General features: G+C 42.5%; 1 protein-coding gene across 1 annotated transcript; it reads left to right on the plus strand.

Moving 5' to 3' along the window:
- The first annotated feature begins 3,325 nt into the window (after positions 1–3,325).
- On the plus strand, positions 3,326–10,644 carry LOC308334736 (serine/threonine-protein kinase pdik1l-B). The gene is made up of 4 exons (XM_080791539.1): positions 3,326–3,458; positions 4,099–4,906; positions 5,333–5,558; positions 9,837–10,644. Exons 2-4 carry the CDS (start codon positions 4,175–4,177, stop codon positions 10,073–10,075), a joined length of 1,197 nt encoding a protein of 398 aa, XP_080647665.1. The 5' UTR covers positions 3,326–3,458; positions 4,099–4,174; the 3' UTR covers positions 10,076–10,644.
- Positions 10,645–16,076: the final 5,432 nt, after the last annotated feature.

Raw genomic sequence — 16,076 nt, forward strand, 5'->3', positions numbered from 1 at the left:
CCAATCAAGATATAACGTCCATGTTACAACCGTGAAGCGTTACAACCTTGGCGGCTCTCCCCTACATTTGTTACTAACATTAGGTTGTGGCGAAGTAGACACGTGGCCAGCAGATACTGTGTTTTGGACAAACAGGCTAGGTATTGGTGTTGATTTGGGTCAACTGGACAAACAGCGTGGTGTTGTTTTGTGTCTGTGTTTGTGTTGGAGCGCCTCAGTGTGGCCGTACAGGTCATGTGCAACCTCTTCCACAGAGAGATGGAGACACTAAATCTCAGCTGGACAAACATGTTTGCATGCATGCATCGCTGCCTTGCATGCTGTGTGCTACTGTTGAGTCTGTCACTTACTTTGACTGATTTATGGCATTGTCTTTCTGTTAAAATCCAACTATGTTAATTTAAGAACTCTGGGCATATAGGTCATTGTTTATTCACTGTGCACACGTGTAGCCTATTGTATGTCAGACTGTATGTCTGTCCCACAGTCACAATCCTTTAGTACTTAGGCTGTGGAAATATTCAGGACAAAACAATGGTACATTTCCAATAACCCATTCGTTACTACATGTGGAGTCAACTCCCGCCATTTATTTCTTCCCATAGTGCGTGGCAAAGTCGCTCTGGGATGAGTGCGCGCGTAGCGCGCACGAAATTCTAGTTTTCATACAACAGAGTATAGGGCTATAGTGGAAGTTTATCCTTAAATGCGTGGGAGGTCTCTGATAGTGATGAACGATCAGGGAACATGGGAGTCCCGTGCTAGAGCTCCGCTAGCCCTTGGCCCAGTGGAGATAAGAAGAAACGGCAATCTGTCTGTCATTGATATCGCTGTTATCTACCACCATTCATGGGACAACAACTCTTCCCTTCTAGTAGTCAAGGGACCAGTGATTAACATGATGACAGAAAAGGTCATGCTTACTGCAAGGCATGTATATAGCGGATGCTGCCTTGTTGTTACAGTACCTTTCAGATTGAAGATAATCTCAGGGCAGTAGTTCTCAAACATGTTCGAGGCAAGGCCCCCCCAAATTTGGCCCGCGGACCCCCATCTGAGAATGTTTTGTGCCAGGGACCCTCAAAAGAGAAGATTTGTGTTAAAAACAATGAATGCAAAATTATTAAATATACAAAAAGAGAGTAACAGGAGAGACATCACAGCACAGTAAATTCACCATAGGTCATGAATGATATCTGAACCCACACCACTGTGATTAGGTCCATGTCCATACTGTATAATAGTGATTGACTGAGGCATTAGCATGTCCTGTGCACATATGCTACTTTTTCCAACAGCTTGCCTTACACCCTACAGCAGGGGTTCTCAACATGGGGGTCGCGACCCCTCGGGGGATCCCAAAATTATTTTTGGGGGTCCCCAGATTATTAAAAAACGAAAACGAAAAGAAAAAAAAACATAGTGCATGCATAAACTTTCCTTGGTGATTATATCTGGTTTCAGTATTTATTTATGATCATTTTCTCTATTATTATAAGGTTATTGTAGCGGTCAATTTGTATTGGGCGTAGGGAGGGGGGCGGGGGTCACGAGACATGGCCAAAGCATTTCCAGGGGTCCCCAGACAAAAACGTTGAGAACCCCTGCCCTACAGTAGCTAATCTAGCTATATATCTTCACCGAACAGAGCTCTGAGTCCCAAATCCATCTAATGCGCGGATGTATTTTACCCCCTGACAATGAAACAGAGTGATGTAGAACCGGGGGCATCTCCGTGCTGGCTCGATCGGCCTGTCAAGAGACAAGCGATCATTAACAACAGGCCTCAAATAAATTTTGCCTGGAGAAGAACAAACACATTTAATGAACTGAAATCTGCAGATTCAGCATTGGCTCACACAAAGATTTCCACATTTCAGGAAAGTGGGAATGAATGGTAGGCCAATCTTGATCTTGTAGTGTAGTGTGAAACTCTATTGACCTCAATCCTGGAGATACAAGTGCTCCTCCTGCTGGCGGGATCCATAATTAGAATTAACCACATTTAGTTGCCCGTAAAGCATCTTAAAATATGTATAGTGCAGGGTGATGACAACTTGATAACTAAACAACAAACTTGTGAGTGACAAAGAAAATGCACAGAAAACACTGAACAAACATGGACATCACACCGTACAGCCTCAATTAAATTGATTTGGCGTCCCCATTTGCTAGCACCTGGCTGTGAGTGTCACCCCCAAATCAATCACAATGGCTACACGGTACACTATAATTGGCCACAATACATTCTCTATTAAATAGTTCAATTGGACTCACCTGACCTCAAGTGCTGTTGTGTTAATGAAATATTTCCATAATACATTCTTGAGTCATCATCATAATAATGACTTTGCTATGAGTGTGTGTGTGTGTGTGTGTGTGTGTGTGTGTGTGGGGGGGGGGGTGTGTGTGTGTGTGTGTGTGTGTGTGTGTGCGCGTGTGTGTGTGTGTGCGTGTGCGTGTGTGTGTGTGTGTGTGTGTGTGTGTGTGTGCGCGTGCGCAGATCTGTCAAAGTGGTGAGATATGGTAATAGCACAGAGGACATTTGCTTCCAGATAAAAACAAGTCAGGTGTGACTGACTCCATATACTTCTAGCAGCATTCATCATGGTTATCGCTGACTAGTGATGGGTCACGCAGAACCCCTACCATGAAATGTTCTATGAGCAGGGCCTGGCTGTAAACAAGTTCTTTAGCTTAGTCCAGTTACCCTGGATAAACTAAACATAGTACCTTTCCTTTCCTTTATAGCCTGTACTACCTGTAGCCTCACTTGCCCAGTTAGCCCAAACCGCTACTGAAGAGAGAGAGAGAGACTGGGTGGTTCTAGTGGAATTGATATCCTTCAATTAAACAAAGAGAAGCACTGCAGGCAAACGGCCGTTTTGCACGTCGTTAATCACAGACTAGCTCTGATCATTAGAGCTATGGAACAGAGCTAATCACAGACTGGCATGAGACAGTAAATATAATACTATATGTTAGATCGATTGCCAAAGTATTAAAAGCATTATCAGCCCCGCTACTTCTTTTTATTACATGGCAATGTTGGTGCCATGGTTACGGCAAGCCTCATTAACATTTTAATTGGCATTCGGAGATTAAATAAATAATAATAATCTAAATCCATGCATGTTTTGGCCTAGTTTTCCGTTAATTGAACAGATCCGATATGGATTTGAGATTATGATAATGGTTACGTAATAGGCATTATAGTAGACCTTTTGAATTCTATTCGACTCTGCTGTAATGCCAACAGCCAATCAAAACCCTTAGCTACGTTACGGAGCCAATCAGGATGCACGTTCTCTCATAGCGGGACCCTCCGAAAAAGACGGAAGTAGTAGTGTTGTGTTTTTAGTTGTGTTGTTGTACACAGCGGTGCTGCCTTGATTCTCCTTTTTCTCACAATTTATTTGTTGAACTTGTTCTACGGTCTTTCAACTACATCCGCACAGGTATGTTTTAAGTTTGTAATCACATAACTAAGAAACCAGCTCTAAACCCCCTCGGCCCTCCACTATTTTCTAATGCACAACACACGACAATAGCTACTAGCCCTAGCCACAGTCTGTATGGAATGGATTACAACACAACAGCAGCCTCACAGAGCAGAACAACTTCTGCAGCCATTCAGTAGATAGACCCTTTCGGGACCTTATTTTTTGTATTTGGGAACTGCAGGCAAGGTTCAGACTCGAAAGGAGCTAGACAGTAGCTAGCTCTGGTCCATAGCCAATGCTTCTATGATTCTAGTCCTGAAACATGACTGTCATGATTATCACATGACGGCGCTCCTGAAGTACGAGCGTCATGTGATAACCATGGCTACTATGATTCTAGCGTACGAGTTGTTACTTGTTCAAATCTGATATGTTTCGCTTGCTAATTAAATACCAACCTTTAATTTGCAAGTAACTTATATGTGGTTTTACAGTTTGAGTGACTATATGCAAAACTTGACCTTTTATTTGTCTGTACTCAGTATAAGTATTCATTTAACTGGTTTTATTTTATATAGTTAATAATATTAGTTATACATGTCCTCCAGAGGCGTTTGGTTTTCCTGCTATTAAGATAGTTTTTATTCTTTTACAGCATTCACAACAAGTCCACCCTCATGTGACTCATTCATCAGAAAATCCATGCTCTAGTCATATTATTTGGAGACAACATGGAGGAGCTGTACACCTTGGAGCGGGAGGTAGGAAGGGGCAGCTATGGGGTGGTCTTTGAGGGCCACATGGCTAAAACAGGAGAGAGGTTGGCTATCAAGCGACTGCCCTGTAGCAACCCAGAGTGCATTGAACTGTACCTACAAGAGCTGTGGGCCATGAGAGTGACGGCCAAGAACCACCCCAATGTCATAGCTCTCCACAGCTGCCTCCTGCAGACGGGACCTAGGACCCTGCAGTCCCTGAGACCAGGGAAGTTGCCTCTGGGCCTGGTTGAGAGCGCGTTGAAGGGAAGTGTGGTTGGTGCTCCCCAAACCGAGGGGGAAATTAACTCCCAGTCTGCCGCACAGCAGCGTGCCAAATCTGTCTCGTCCCGACCTAAACTTCAGGACAGGACTAACACCGGGCCTGCCAGAAGTGCGGTTACTACTTATGATGCCAAGACCCCACAGAGACCCCCACAGAGGCCTAAGAAGAGGCCAGCCCAGACGGGAGAGGAGCAGCCGAGACCCCAGCGCTGCCTGGCCCTGTGGCTGTTGATGGAGTACTGTGACGGGGGAGATCTGAACCAGTACCTGCTCTCCAGGCCTCTGGATACCCAACAGAATCGCAGCATTGTTCAACAGCTTAGCAGGGCTGTGGCCTTCCTGCACGGCCTAGGGATCAGCCACCGAGACCTGAAGCCTGACAACGTGCTGGTCTGTGTCTCACCAACGGGGCCTGTTGTCAAGGTTAGTCACTCAGGAGACAGACAGCTGTGAAGTCTGTGTGCCAGTGTCGGGTCCTTTATGTTGGCTTGTCACACAGTTTGTCCTATCATTCATTGCTGCTACTTTAGCTTTTCTGTTCCCTGCACCATGACCTCAAACCAAATGGTAATTGGTTCAATGTGTAGCTATAGTACCAAGGTTGTGTATGATGAAATTACACAATTGAATTCACTGTCATTGTGCACACAGTTGTGCACTGGATTGGAAAATTTATTTAAGACATAGTAGCTCTGTAGTTTATCTCATGTGAAAAACCAAATGGAGTTATACCATAAACACTTTATTCTGTGCTAAGTGTGTAATGAAATGGTGACGACATTTGTAATCTAGCACCGTTTAAGGAATTATTCATTATAATAAAAAAATATTTTCCCTTTCATCCTATAGGTGGCTGACTTTGGTCTGAGCAAGATGAGTGAGGGTCTGTTGGAAGGCACCCAGCCCAGGCAACAATTCTCCTCTACCTGTGGCTCTGACTTTTATATGGCTCCAGAGGTGTGGGGCGGCCTATCTTACACAGCCCAGGCTGACATCTTCTCTCTCGGGGTGATGTTTTGGGCAATCCTGGAGAGAATCACCTTCAGGGAGGAAGGCACCACACAGGAACAGCTGGGTAAGTACTGCGTAGCATGATCGTGTGGCCATGAGTGGTTAGTGAGCCTGCTTGGGCAGCCAGAGGACGTGGTTGTCGCTGGTTCGAGGCCAGGCCAGCAATGCGTCAATTTGATCTTTATTTCATCTTGAACAAATGCAAACTTTACAGTAAACGGTACAGAAAACCCCATACATCAACACAATAATGGAGCACAACCAATTTGTTCATCAATCATAACAAAATAAATACATCCATAAAGTAAAGAATCAACTGGCCATATTTTTGAAAGATTGACTGCTTACAGCAGCGCCTGAGCTGTTTAATAATATTGCAATATATAATATATTTTTATCAAGATGTTGAAATGAATAATTGGCTGTTTAACAATGGTTGTTTCTTAAATCATAATTACCATCTCTCCTTTTAAAAAGAACGGGGGATGTGTGTCCGTCCTTTGGGTATGTGTGGCAGGACTCTAATGCTGCATTCACATGGGATCAGGCAATCGGTAGACGGTAAACCGAAAGTCATTTTAGTGGACGGGAGCAGGGCGGTAAACGGAACAGGACGGCACGGCAGCCAGAACTGGCGACGGTAACTGTAGACTGCATCAATGTTAAAATATTTAATATTTTTACCGCTCCGTGCCGTCCAGCAGGTTTTGCCGTTTGCTGTCTACCGCTTGCCTGATTCCATGTGAATGCCGCATAAACCCCTAAATGCTCCCAGAACGCAGTAGAATGGCACCGACTGCTCCTAGTAGTTATAGGACAAATAGTAATTAATAGTAATAATTTTATAGTGACAAAAAAAAGGAGTGCGGCCAAAATTATTATAGCTAAAATATGGTAATTATTTTGTTATGCTTTTGCTCATCTTTCATCAACGTCCATTATATAAAATGATACAGTAGTGATCATCCATAAAATGTAATTAATCGAGGCATGGAGATAGCAGTAGAGTCATACTCATAATGAAGTCTTAATGATGCATACATCTACCCTCACTCATTGCTGAGAATAAGTATTTTACCAAGATGCCTAAAAAACAACTGATTCGTGATTTCGGTCTTTGATTATACTAAGTTTAATGTTTTTAAGTTGTCCTTTTTTATTTTACCTTGGTTGAAATCCTTTATAAAACGGGAAGGGTAGAACGTTATGTATGGACTGACTATAGAGAGCTAAGTGTGAACGAGAGAGAGAGCTAGAGTGGCATTCTAATTTAAGATGTGAAAGATCTGCACCCACTTAATGACGGGATGAGACGGACATTTGTTGGATTCCCAATCCACAGCCCACTGGCAGAACATTAATGGTTGCGGTTGAAGTGGGGTCAGAGACCGACCGTCAGACTGGCAGATGCTGGTTTATGGCACGCCCTGAAATGAATTAATTGAATGCCACATATTAAAATATGTCAGATATAATTGAATACATTTGTCACAGCAGTTATGAGTCGAAATGGCATGGGGTTTAATATAGATTTATGAAACATGCCCTGTGATGCTTCTCTGGTGTTTTTAAACCATTTCTATGATGATGGCTTATGATGCAAAAATGTGTTATGTAGGCTAATTAATCTAAATTTACTAAGAATTTTATTTGATATAATTTTCAATCTCCCATTGCCTAAATGGAGGGTATGCGCATGCATAAAGTCAGTGGCAAATCGAGTGGCAAATCGAGTGGCAAAGTGAGTGACAAAGTGAGTAGGTGTTTAACGTTGTTTAAAGCAGTCAGATAGGACCTTTCTGTTGGGATGTATGGGCTGTCAAGTCCAGAAAGTAGTTTTTTGACACTCGGTAGGCATTTCCGCTTTACTTCTGGATATTATGAATGATGATGTCACACGCATACCCTCTATTGATGATTCAAATAGAGTGATTCATAAAAGAGCTTGGCAATGGATTTGATCCAAAGGGCTTGATATTCTTTGTCATGCTGTGATGTGTTGTGAGCTTCTAGATTGGCTATTTTCAGTGCTGATGTAGCACTGGGCAGATGCTTTCATCTCTATCTTCCAGACTTCCACCACACAGCTAGGAACGTCAATGGCACACATTTTATTGAATGATTGTTCCTTTGATTTGATTTTCTATACAATTTGACAGAAATGTTGAAAGTAAGAATATTTTCCCTATCTCAAAGTCAAATTTATGGAAATGCTATTACAATTCTTAAATCTGTTACCAATAAATAAACAACTTGTTTTTTAAAAGCCACAAATGAAACGCAGTTGGTTGATTAAAATGTCAATAGGGCCACCCGAACATGAGTAAGCCTCACTGAGCCATGAGGCCCATAGGGCAGGAGCATATCTAATGTTTCTGTAGCGTGAGGCAGCTTGATGTACACCCCATGGACATGACATACAAGTATACCCCCTGGACATGATGCTAGTATGTTGCAGAGACAGGGCTTGTGTTGTGTGTGTGATGTAGTGTCTTTCCCATGTTGTTGGTACCCCATGTGGGTTGGAGTTGGCTGGATGAGTCAAGTGGCCGTTTTATATATACCGTATATATATATATAATTTTTTTGAAAGTGAAACATGAACATCCCTTTAACTTGAAAATAATGCATAACCTCTAGTCTAGCCAATAGTATTTTGATTGTATTTATTAGATCCCCATTAGCTTGCTGTACATGACAGCAGCTACTGTACTCTTCCCGACCATCATCAAAAGATCATGTCTTCATGACATGTCTTTACAATACATACACCATTCATACTACAATACAACACCAAACATCACCTCATAGCATGTCTAATACATTTGATAGCTAGCTCTAGTACAATTCAGTCTTCACATTAACATCAAAGCAAATACCATCGGGATCTGTATACTGTATACTATATATAGCTCATATCTCCGTATAAATATACAGTGGGTCAGAGTGTCCTGCACGGAGACATTATACAGGGCACGGCACAGTGGTGAAGGTTTGCAGAGCAACTCAATATTTTCTGTATTATTTCCTGTCAGAATCTGAAAGTGTCTTAATGCGTAAGTGCAAGGTTCTTTTTGTCTGGTTTCATTCACAAAAATAGACCTGAAGGAAGGAGCCGGCACCAACGTTTATGACGTAGAATCGTAGATGATTGTTTAGCACCTTCCTTCACTGGATACACCATTGGTCAGAAAGGATGTATGTCTTTTTTGTTTTTGGTTGATTATTTGGACATTGTATTAATACAAGAGCAATAATAACGTATTATATAATTGAAAAATGTCAAATTTGTAAACGAACAAAAAAGAATAGTGAGAAAGGAAATGGCTTGGCATGGAGAGGTATTGCCAGTCATTTTTTCCCGGATTTTCTGTCTTTATTGATAGTATCAAGTGAAGATGGACAGGAAAGAGGGGGAGAGAGAAGGGGAGAGACCCCACTCGAACACGCAACGCGCTGTCAGGCCAAAGCCTATACTGTATGTGGCATGGACTGTATGTGGCCACTTGGCCAGCGGGCGCCCCGGTATTGCCAATCTTATATGGAAAAATTGGGCCAACACAACAATTCAAAGCAGGCACCCATTAGCGTCCACTTTGTCCAGGACATAACGGAGAGAGGAGGTGGGATGCTTTTCACGGTCGGTTAAAGTTATTTTTACTTCATCTCTCAGACCTTTTATTTGACCAGTCACAGGAGAAGAGGTCACACTGACCGTAGGCTAAAATGTCTCTCTTACGTCCACTTGCTATTCCATGGAGTGTTTTGTTTAATCCAGTGCTACTCAAACCGCTGCCCGTGGGCCACATGCGGCCCCTGCTTATGTATCTGCGGCTCGTCATGGTCATACAAGTATAATTAGTTATTCTTTTTAAACAAGATTGTAGGTATTGTATTGTTTGTTGGCTATTTTCGCTGGGCACCATTCCACAATGAAGTATAATCAGAATAATTGATTTAGTAAATTAGTACCAAATGGTATTGGAATAATACGATTTTTTTCATGTCGATTCTCTGATATATATTCAAAATTATTCAACATGCATGAGGTTAAATAGGTTAAAGGTTCTTTTTGTTCAAAGTTTCTTTAATATTTTACAAATGACACACATGAGTCAATACAACTATAGCATTCAAATGTTAGTCCTGCCAGCCCCAAACTTCCCACTCCCAAAGACCACGACCCTGGTGTCTTGCACCATTAAATAGGTTAAAGGTTCTAAATGTCGGTTTCGATATATTTTCGGTTAATTGTCCAGCCGTACCCCTTGTCTATTTGTGGCCCTCTGGCTCACTCTTTTCTACTGCACCCCCCCATGTATTCCCCCCCCGCCCCCTTCAGGTGCCTATGCGTGCAAGCGCCATTGGTTGATCCCCCTGGGCGAGGCGTTGTGGGAGAACCCCAGCCTCCAGCTCAACATCCCTGTGAAGTTTAAGAGGGCACCCCCGCTGCCACCCCCTCCCAGCCAGGCCATGTGCAGCCTGCTGCTGGACATGCTAGCCTCTGACCCGGACGCACGACCCTTTGCCGAGCAGCTGGAGGCCCGCGTCCACTCCGCCATAAAGGAGGACTCCCGCTGACGGAAAACATGCAGTAGGGCTTAAAAGTCAAAAGGACCCTAATGGCCTGTTAGTTGTTGCAGCCAAAACATTGCCCCACAGGCTCTCTCATCTGTCTGCACTCGTGAGTCGTGACCAAATAAAGTATATGAACACAGTATTAACGGCTGTGATGGACCAACTGTGGTGTTTGGCAGGGCCAACCCTAAATATTTACCTTTGGTCTACTTAATACTTGATAATCTTATAAAGAATAGAACAATTTAAATGCAAAGCGAGTAGCATTCATAATGATTAATGAATCTTAGTTGACCCCTGGAGTGGAAAACCAGGCTATGGACCCCCTGACTACATTGTCCTGCAGTTAGCATGTAGTGACATATAGTACTCTTAGGTGGAGTTCTGCTGGGATCCAGTGAGGTCTTATTTACTGCAAGCATCATGCTGTTTCTGAGAAGCTTGATTTCTTTTAAGTTGAATTCAAAGATGTTTTATGTAATAGCGGGGGCGGGTACAAAATCATCGCTTATGTTACGGTATAGAATTGTATGAGTTGCTATTCAAGGGTCTGTGTTGTCTATGGGAAAAGAGAAGGGAACCCGCACACTCATATGCTCCAAAAGGTACATTTATTGACGACGTTTCGAGCCAAAGCTCTTTATCTGGTCCAGATCAAACGTCGTCAGACAATAAATATACCTTTTGGAGCATATGAGTGTGCGGGTTCACCTTCTCTTTTCCTATGTCACTTTTTGAACCCAGCACCTCCACGAAAAGTGATGTGCGTATTTTACTATAGTTTCTGTGTTGTCTATGAAATATTTTGGCGGACAAATTTCAGGTAGCAGTATTTGTCAGTTTGATAAGGATGTTGTAATTTGTAGGTGTAGAGGTTTTATTCATTTTGATTAACGAATTAATTGGAGGTTTAAGTGTCCAAAAAGAACCAAACTACAGAGGTTCATGTTCCCAGTGGAGTGTATAGTGTACTGTATCTCCACCAGCAAGCGTAGCTTGGTTACTTATAACATCTATGATGTATGATACCATGATATTTGTACAAGGTTTCAGACTGACCTGACATCCTTTGCCCTCCTTGATAACCGTGCTTCTCAACCTGGTGATGCCCCCCCCCCCCCAAATTATTTGCCAAATATTTAATAATTGGCAAAACCAAGATTTGAATATGAGATTAATATAAAAAAAGTTATACCAATAAATATCACGTAACATGGCTTCCGTGTTAAGTGGTCAGATGGGTGGGCTGCGAACGCTTTCAATATGAATTTTATTGCAGTATGTCATGTGAGGATCAAATCATTTAAAGGCATGTGCTGAACTTTAAACGACAAAACTTGAAGACAAAATAATAGTTTGCACACTGTAGCTCCCTTTTGCATTATTTATTATGGATACCACCTGAGTGGGATCAGAGCCTTATATTAGACAGTTGCGTCAATGAGGGGGCAGAAAACGCTGCCGATGTAAATAGTGAAATAGTGTCAGATGCTCATAGACTCCAGTGCATTCCGTAAACATCCAGGGCAGGGCTTTGTCACTATTCGCCAGTAGAACACCTGGCCCGATTAAGTGAACGGAGGTGACGCAACTCTCTAATGGGCTCTGAGTGGACTGAGGCTGGCTGGGCGATGTATCTAGCACGCTGCTCTTCTTCAGACTAAGAAAGATCTTTGCACTGCTTAGAACAGCGGTTTGCGCTATTAGCTGCATACAAAAACCGATAACGCAGCAAAAACTAAATGTCTTCCCCCTTTGGCCTGGCGGGGATAATTATAAGTTATAGTTGTGGTGATGGGCTGCCCCGGGGAGTGGAGAGAGCGGTCAAAAAAAGTTCATGACTTAAACTAGACTACAGCCACACAGTAAGCTTTGTTTTAACTGAATGTTTAATTTCAAATCTATCAACAAACTTGAAGTGCAGAGCTTTGGATGAATTTTGCACTGCTATCCATTATTGCACATACTCTCTCCTTGAGACAGAATAATTGACATGAACAACATTTTTTGACGTTTTTGGGCCGGGTAGGGCCTAAAATGTGTGCTAATTAGTAAGGCCAGGTGGGGCCTTGGGCCGGCCCAGTTTGGGCCCATTGAGAACTCTAGTTTTTGCCGACTGCCGGGCCCGGCTGCGCTCATGACTTTGGGGTGGTCCCGTCTTGATTTTGAATGGACAGGTATCAGTCAAAAGGGAGACATTGAAGAGGAAGGACAGGTGGGGAAGGATCAACATATGGAATGTCAGAATAGGTCAGCTCCATATATGGAGATCTAAGGTTTGATGAGGTGAGATCAACATGGTGTCCGTGAGGCCAGATGTAGAGTTGCTGGCCGGCTCCATATATGCAGATCTAGGTGATATTGATCCAGCCTTCTCCATGTATGGCTATCCAGGGTTTGATGAGGTCAGTGTTGTGATCTTCATATATGGAGACGGCCATGTATGGAGCGTGTCACAAGGCGTGACGGACTGACTGACTCACATCAGGGAGATGATGAATAACGGGTGTTTTCTTTTCTTTCTTTTTTTTTTACATTTTATTGCATGATACCCATAGCCTACAAGACGGGAAGAGAAATTTGTATTTCATCAAGTTAACCCTCGGTCGTATGGCAATATGTATTTTCAATGCACTGCCATTTTGTTTCACTTATTTTGTTATAATTTGAAAGCTTGTGAACTTGTATGAACTGTGGTAAAATTAAACTAAAAATGCAACAAATACCAGCATATATTCTTTTCCAATACCAAATGGCAGTAAATGTCCGAGTTCAATGTTTTAAACTGGGAAAATAAGTTGCCCCGACACGAAACCAGACGATAAAATTGACAATCTAAACGAGTAATAATAATGCATTTTATTTATATAGCACTTTACATTCTCTCGAATCTCAAAGTGTGTATGAGTTAAAAGCATTGCAAGAAATGGGAATAAAAACAGCATATGCAACAATCAATTTCGTGGGACCCAGCTTGGCTAAACTAGAAAGGTCAAGGGAATGCTTTGGTAAAAACTTTTTAGTCCATTTTTAAAAGCATCAATTTTAACCTAGCGGGCCAATGTTGGGTGATAATCTACAACAAGTCGGTTCCAGTCGAACCTACTTTGCCAATGTTGTGGAGTGATAATCTATATCATTAGTCATGGATTGACCCGTGTACTTTAATTTAGAGCTCACTCAGATCAGAATCACAGTTTTAACAAATAAAAAAGTGGGTGAAATTCATTTTTGTGCATACTGGTAGTTCCCATCGTGTTATTCTTCCAAGAAAGGGAGGAAGGGGTTAGGTAGGAGATCAAGGTCAGAAAGTGAAAAGACAATTTTAGAATTTAGAGGCTTGTTCCACACACGGCACACTCTGTGGAAGTTCAGAACTAGCTGCAGTATGACCACATGATGATGCAGAGGTCAGATGACAAGTGTAGGCAGGGGGGGTTACGAGGCATTGTGAGGCTATTATCAGTGAGCAACACCCTCAATTCAGGCTTCAGTTTATTGACTGACATCTCGTTGATGTTGAATGAGGTAACATTAAATGTCAATATCTCAAAGAGATATTTACATTTAAATGTGTACGTGATTATTTATCTTGTCCCATGCTTCCACTGGCCAGCCAATAACAGATTGGTCTGGCAGATTATGCAGATCTAGGTTGTGTCATGTGCGTCATGTACTGTAGGTTCCTCAAGTCAAAACCCTGGATCTCACCGTCTTCTCAGGCTCCATGTCAACAGGACAGGACCTGTCTGACTTGCAAAATGCATTTTGGACCAAGTAATTTAATCTGGTACAATTACTGAGGTAAATTGTGGAGATTGTCAGACTGGTACAGTACTATCTTACTACCCACGACCCACTACATCGTACCACTAGTTTTTACCATTTGTAACTAAACAATGTTTGATGTGCTTACTTTTACAAACCTTAATATTTATAGTAAAATATAACAAATGCCATAGCTTTGTTGATCCGAGCTGAAATGGAACGTAAATTATACACAGGCTTAAAGTTATTAGTAGTGATGCAGTATTCGGCCAACTGTTCCCTATATTCGGTATTCGGTTTCGTCCAATAATTTCCCTTTCGGTGCATCCCTATTTATTAGTAAGGAGTGCATGTGGGTTTGACAATTCCAACAAAATACTTGACTGTTTTATGACTCATACTCATTCACCTGAGTAACCTTCGAGATAAGCACTCTTCCTCTGTTTTTTTTAATTTATTTTAATGACTTTATAGTTTAGATAATACTCCCTGCATCAGCAGACTCAGACCTCTATGAACAGGGAAAAGTCTTTTCAGATTTCACAGCCAATAAGCAGGAGTGAACGAGCGTGGAGAGAAATAGCAAAACTGTACTGGCACATTCCTCAATGCGTCAGTACTGCAACACTACCTCGCAGCGCAGCAGTCACGACACAGCTAGCGGCAGCATCCAGGAAATTACGCACAGCCTCAATCATCCTGTGCTGAGTGGGATCTATATGAGACACAGGTCGACGTTCTGGTGTTTCTCCCTTTTATTGTGGGCCATTTTTCAGATGACAAACCGTTTACAGAAACAGAGTGAGGCCGAACTGAGCATTCAGTCATTGTTCAATAGACAGGTAACTGATGAAGATGTAATTGGATCGGCTGTGTCAAATGAGCCAGTAAAACACTCTCATAGGGCAATCACCAGGGGTCTCCCACAAGGGCTGAGACCCTTGACATTGGAAAATGCATTGTAGGAAGTAACGGTATTGCAGTAAGCCCGAAGAGAATATACACTGTACAGCTTATATTCATGAAAACCTTTAGCTGGATGTTGAAAGCTAAACTAAAGCCTAATTTACACTCCGTAGTACGACGGAGTCGCTAGTCAAAATTAACTGATCCTGTTGGAAAGCGACAGCACCGTACTACAGGGATACTCAAATAGATTTACCTGTGGGCCACATTACAAAAATGGCAAGGGGCCAGGGGCCAGTAGATAAAATTACGACATTAATGATACTTGATAACTTCTCTCTTTCAATTGCTTTATTTTCGCAAAATGTATCAAAGTACATGCACACAATATGTAAATAAATAAATGTGTTACATTTTCTTGCATAAACACAAAGAGCTGTTTCCATAACTGCACAAATGATTGCACATAACATGAGTAGCTGTTATAATAACATAACATGAGTAGCTCTTTGCCTGCCTGCCTGCCTGCCTGTCTGTCTGTCCATGAGTAGTTATTTGTCTGTCTGTCAATGAGTAGCTGTCTTACTGTCTGCCTGTCTGAGTAGCTGTCTGCCTGCCTGCCTGTCCAATTGTCCATGAGTAGCTGTTGTCTGCCTGTCTGAGTAGCTGTCTGCCTGCCTGCCTAATTGTCCATGAGTAGCTGTCTGTCTGCCTGTCTATGAGTAGCTGTCTGCCTTCCTGCCTGTCCAATTGTCCATGAGTAGCTGTCTGTCTGTCTATGAGTAGCTGTCTGCCTTCCTGCCTGTCCAATTGTCCATGAGTAGCTGTCTGCCTGCCTGTCCAATTCTCCATGAGTAGCTGTCTGTCTGCCTGTCTATGAATAGCTGTCTGACTGCCTGCCTGTCCAATTCTCCATGAGTAGCTGTCTGTCTGTCTGCCTGTCTATGAGTAGCTGTCTGCCTGCCTGCCAGCCAGCAAGTTGGTTAACAGAAAATAAATTGTTATGGCTGAGTAAAATAAAATACAATAAACACAATTTGCCTGAAAATAGATTACCCAGCTATGCCTGTCTGAGTAGCTGTCTGCCTGCCTGCCTGCCTGTCCAATTGTCCATGAGTAGCTGTTGTCTGCCTGTCTGAGTAGCTGTCTGCCTGCCTGCCTAATTGTCCATGAGTAGCTGTCTGTCTGCCTGTCTATGAGTAGCTGTAAATAAGTAGCAGGCAGTAGCTGTCTGCCTGCCTGCCAGCCAGCAAGTTGGTTAACAGAAAATAAATTGTTATGGCTGAGTAAAATAAAATACAATAAACACAATTTGCCTGAAAATAGATTA

This window comes from Protomyctophum bolini, assembly GCF_963924005.1.
Source record: "Protomyctophum bolini genome assembly, chromosome: 19".
Taxonomy (NCBI): Eukaryota; Metazoa; Chordata; class Actinopteri; order Myctophiformes; family Myctophidae; genus Protomyctophum; species Protomyctophum bolini.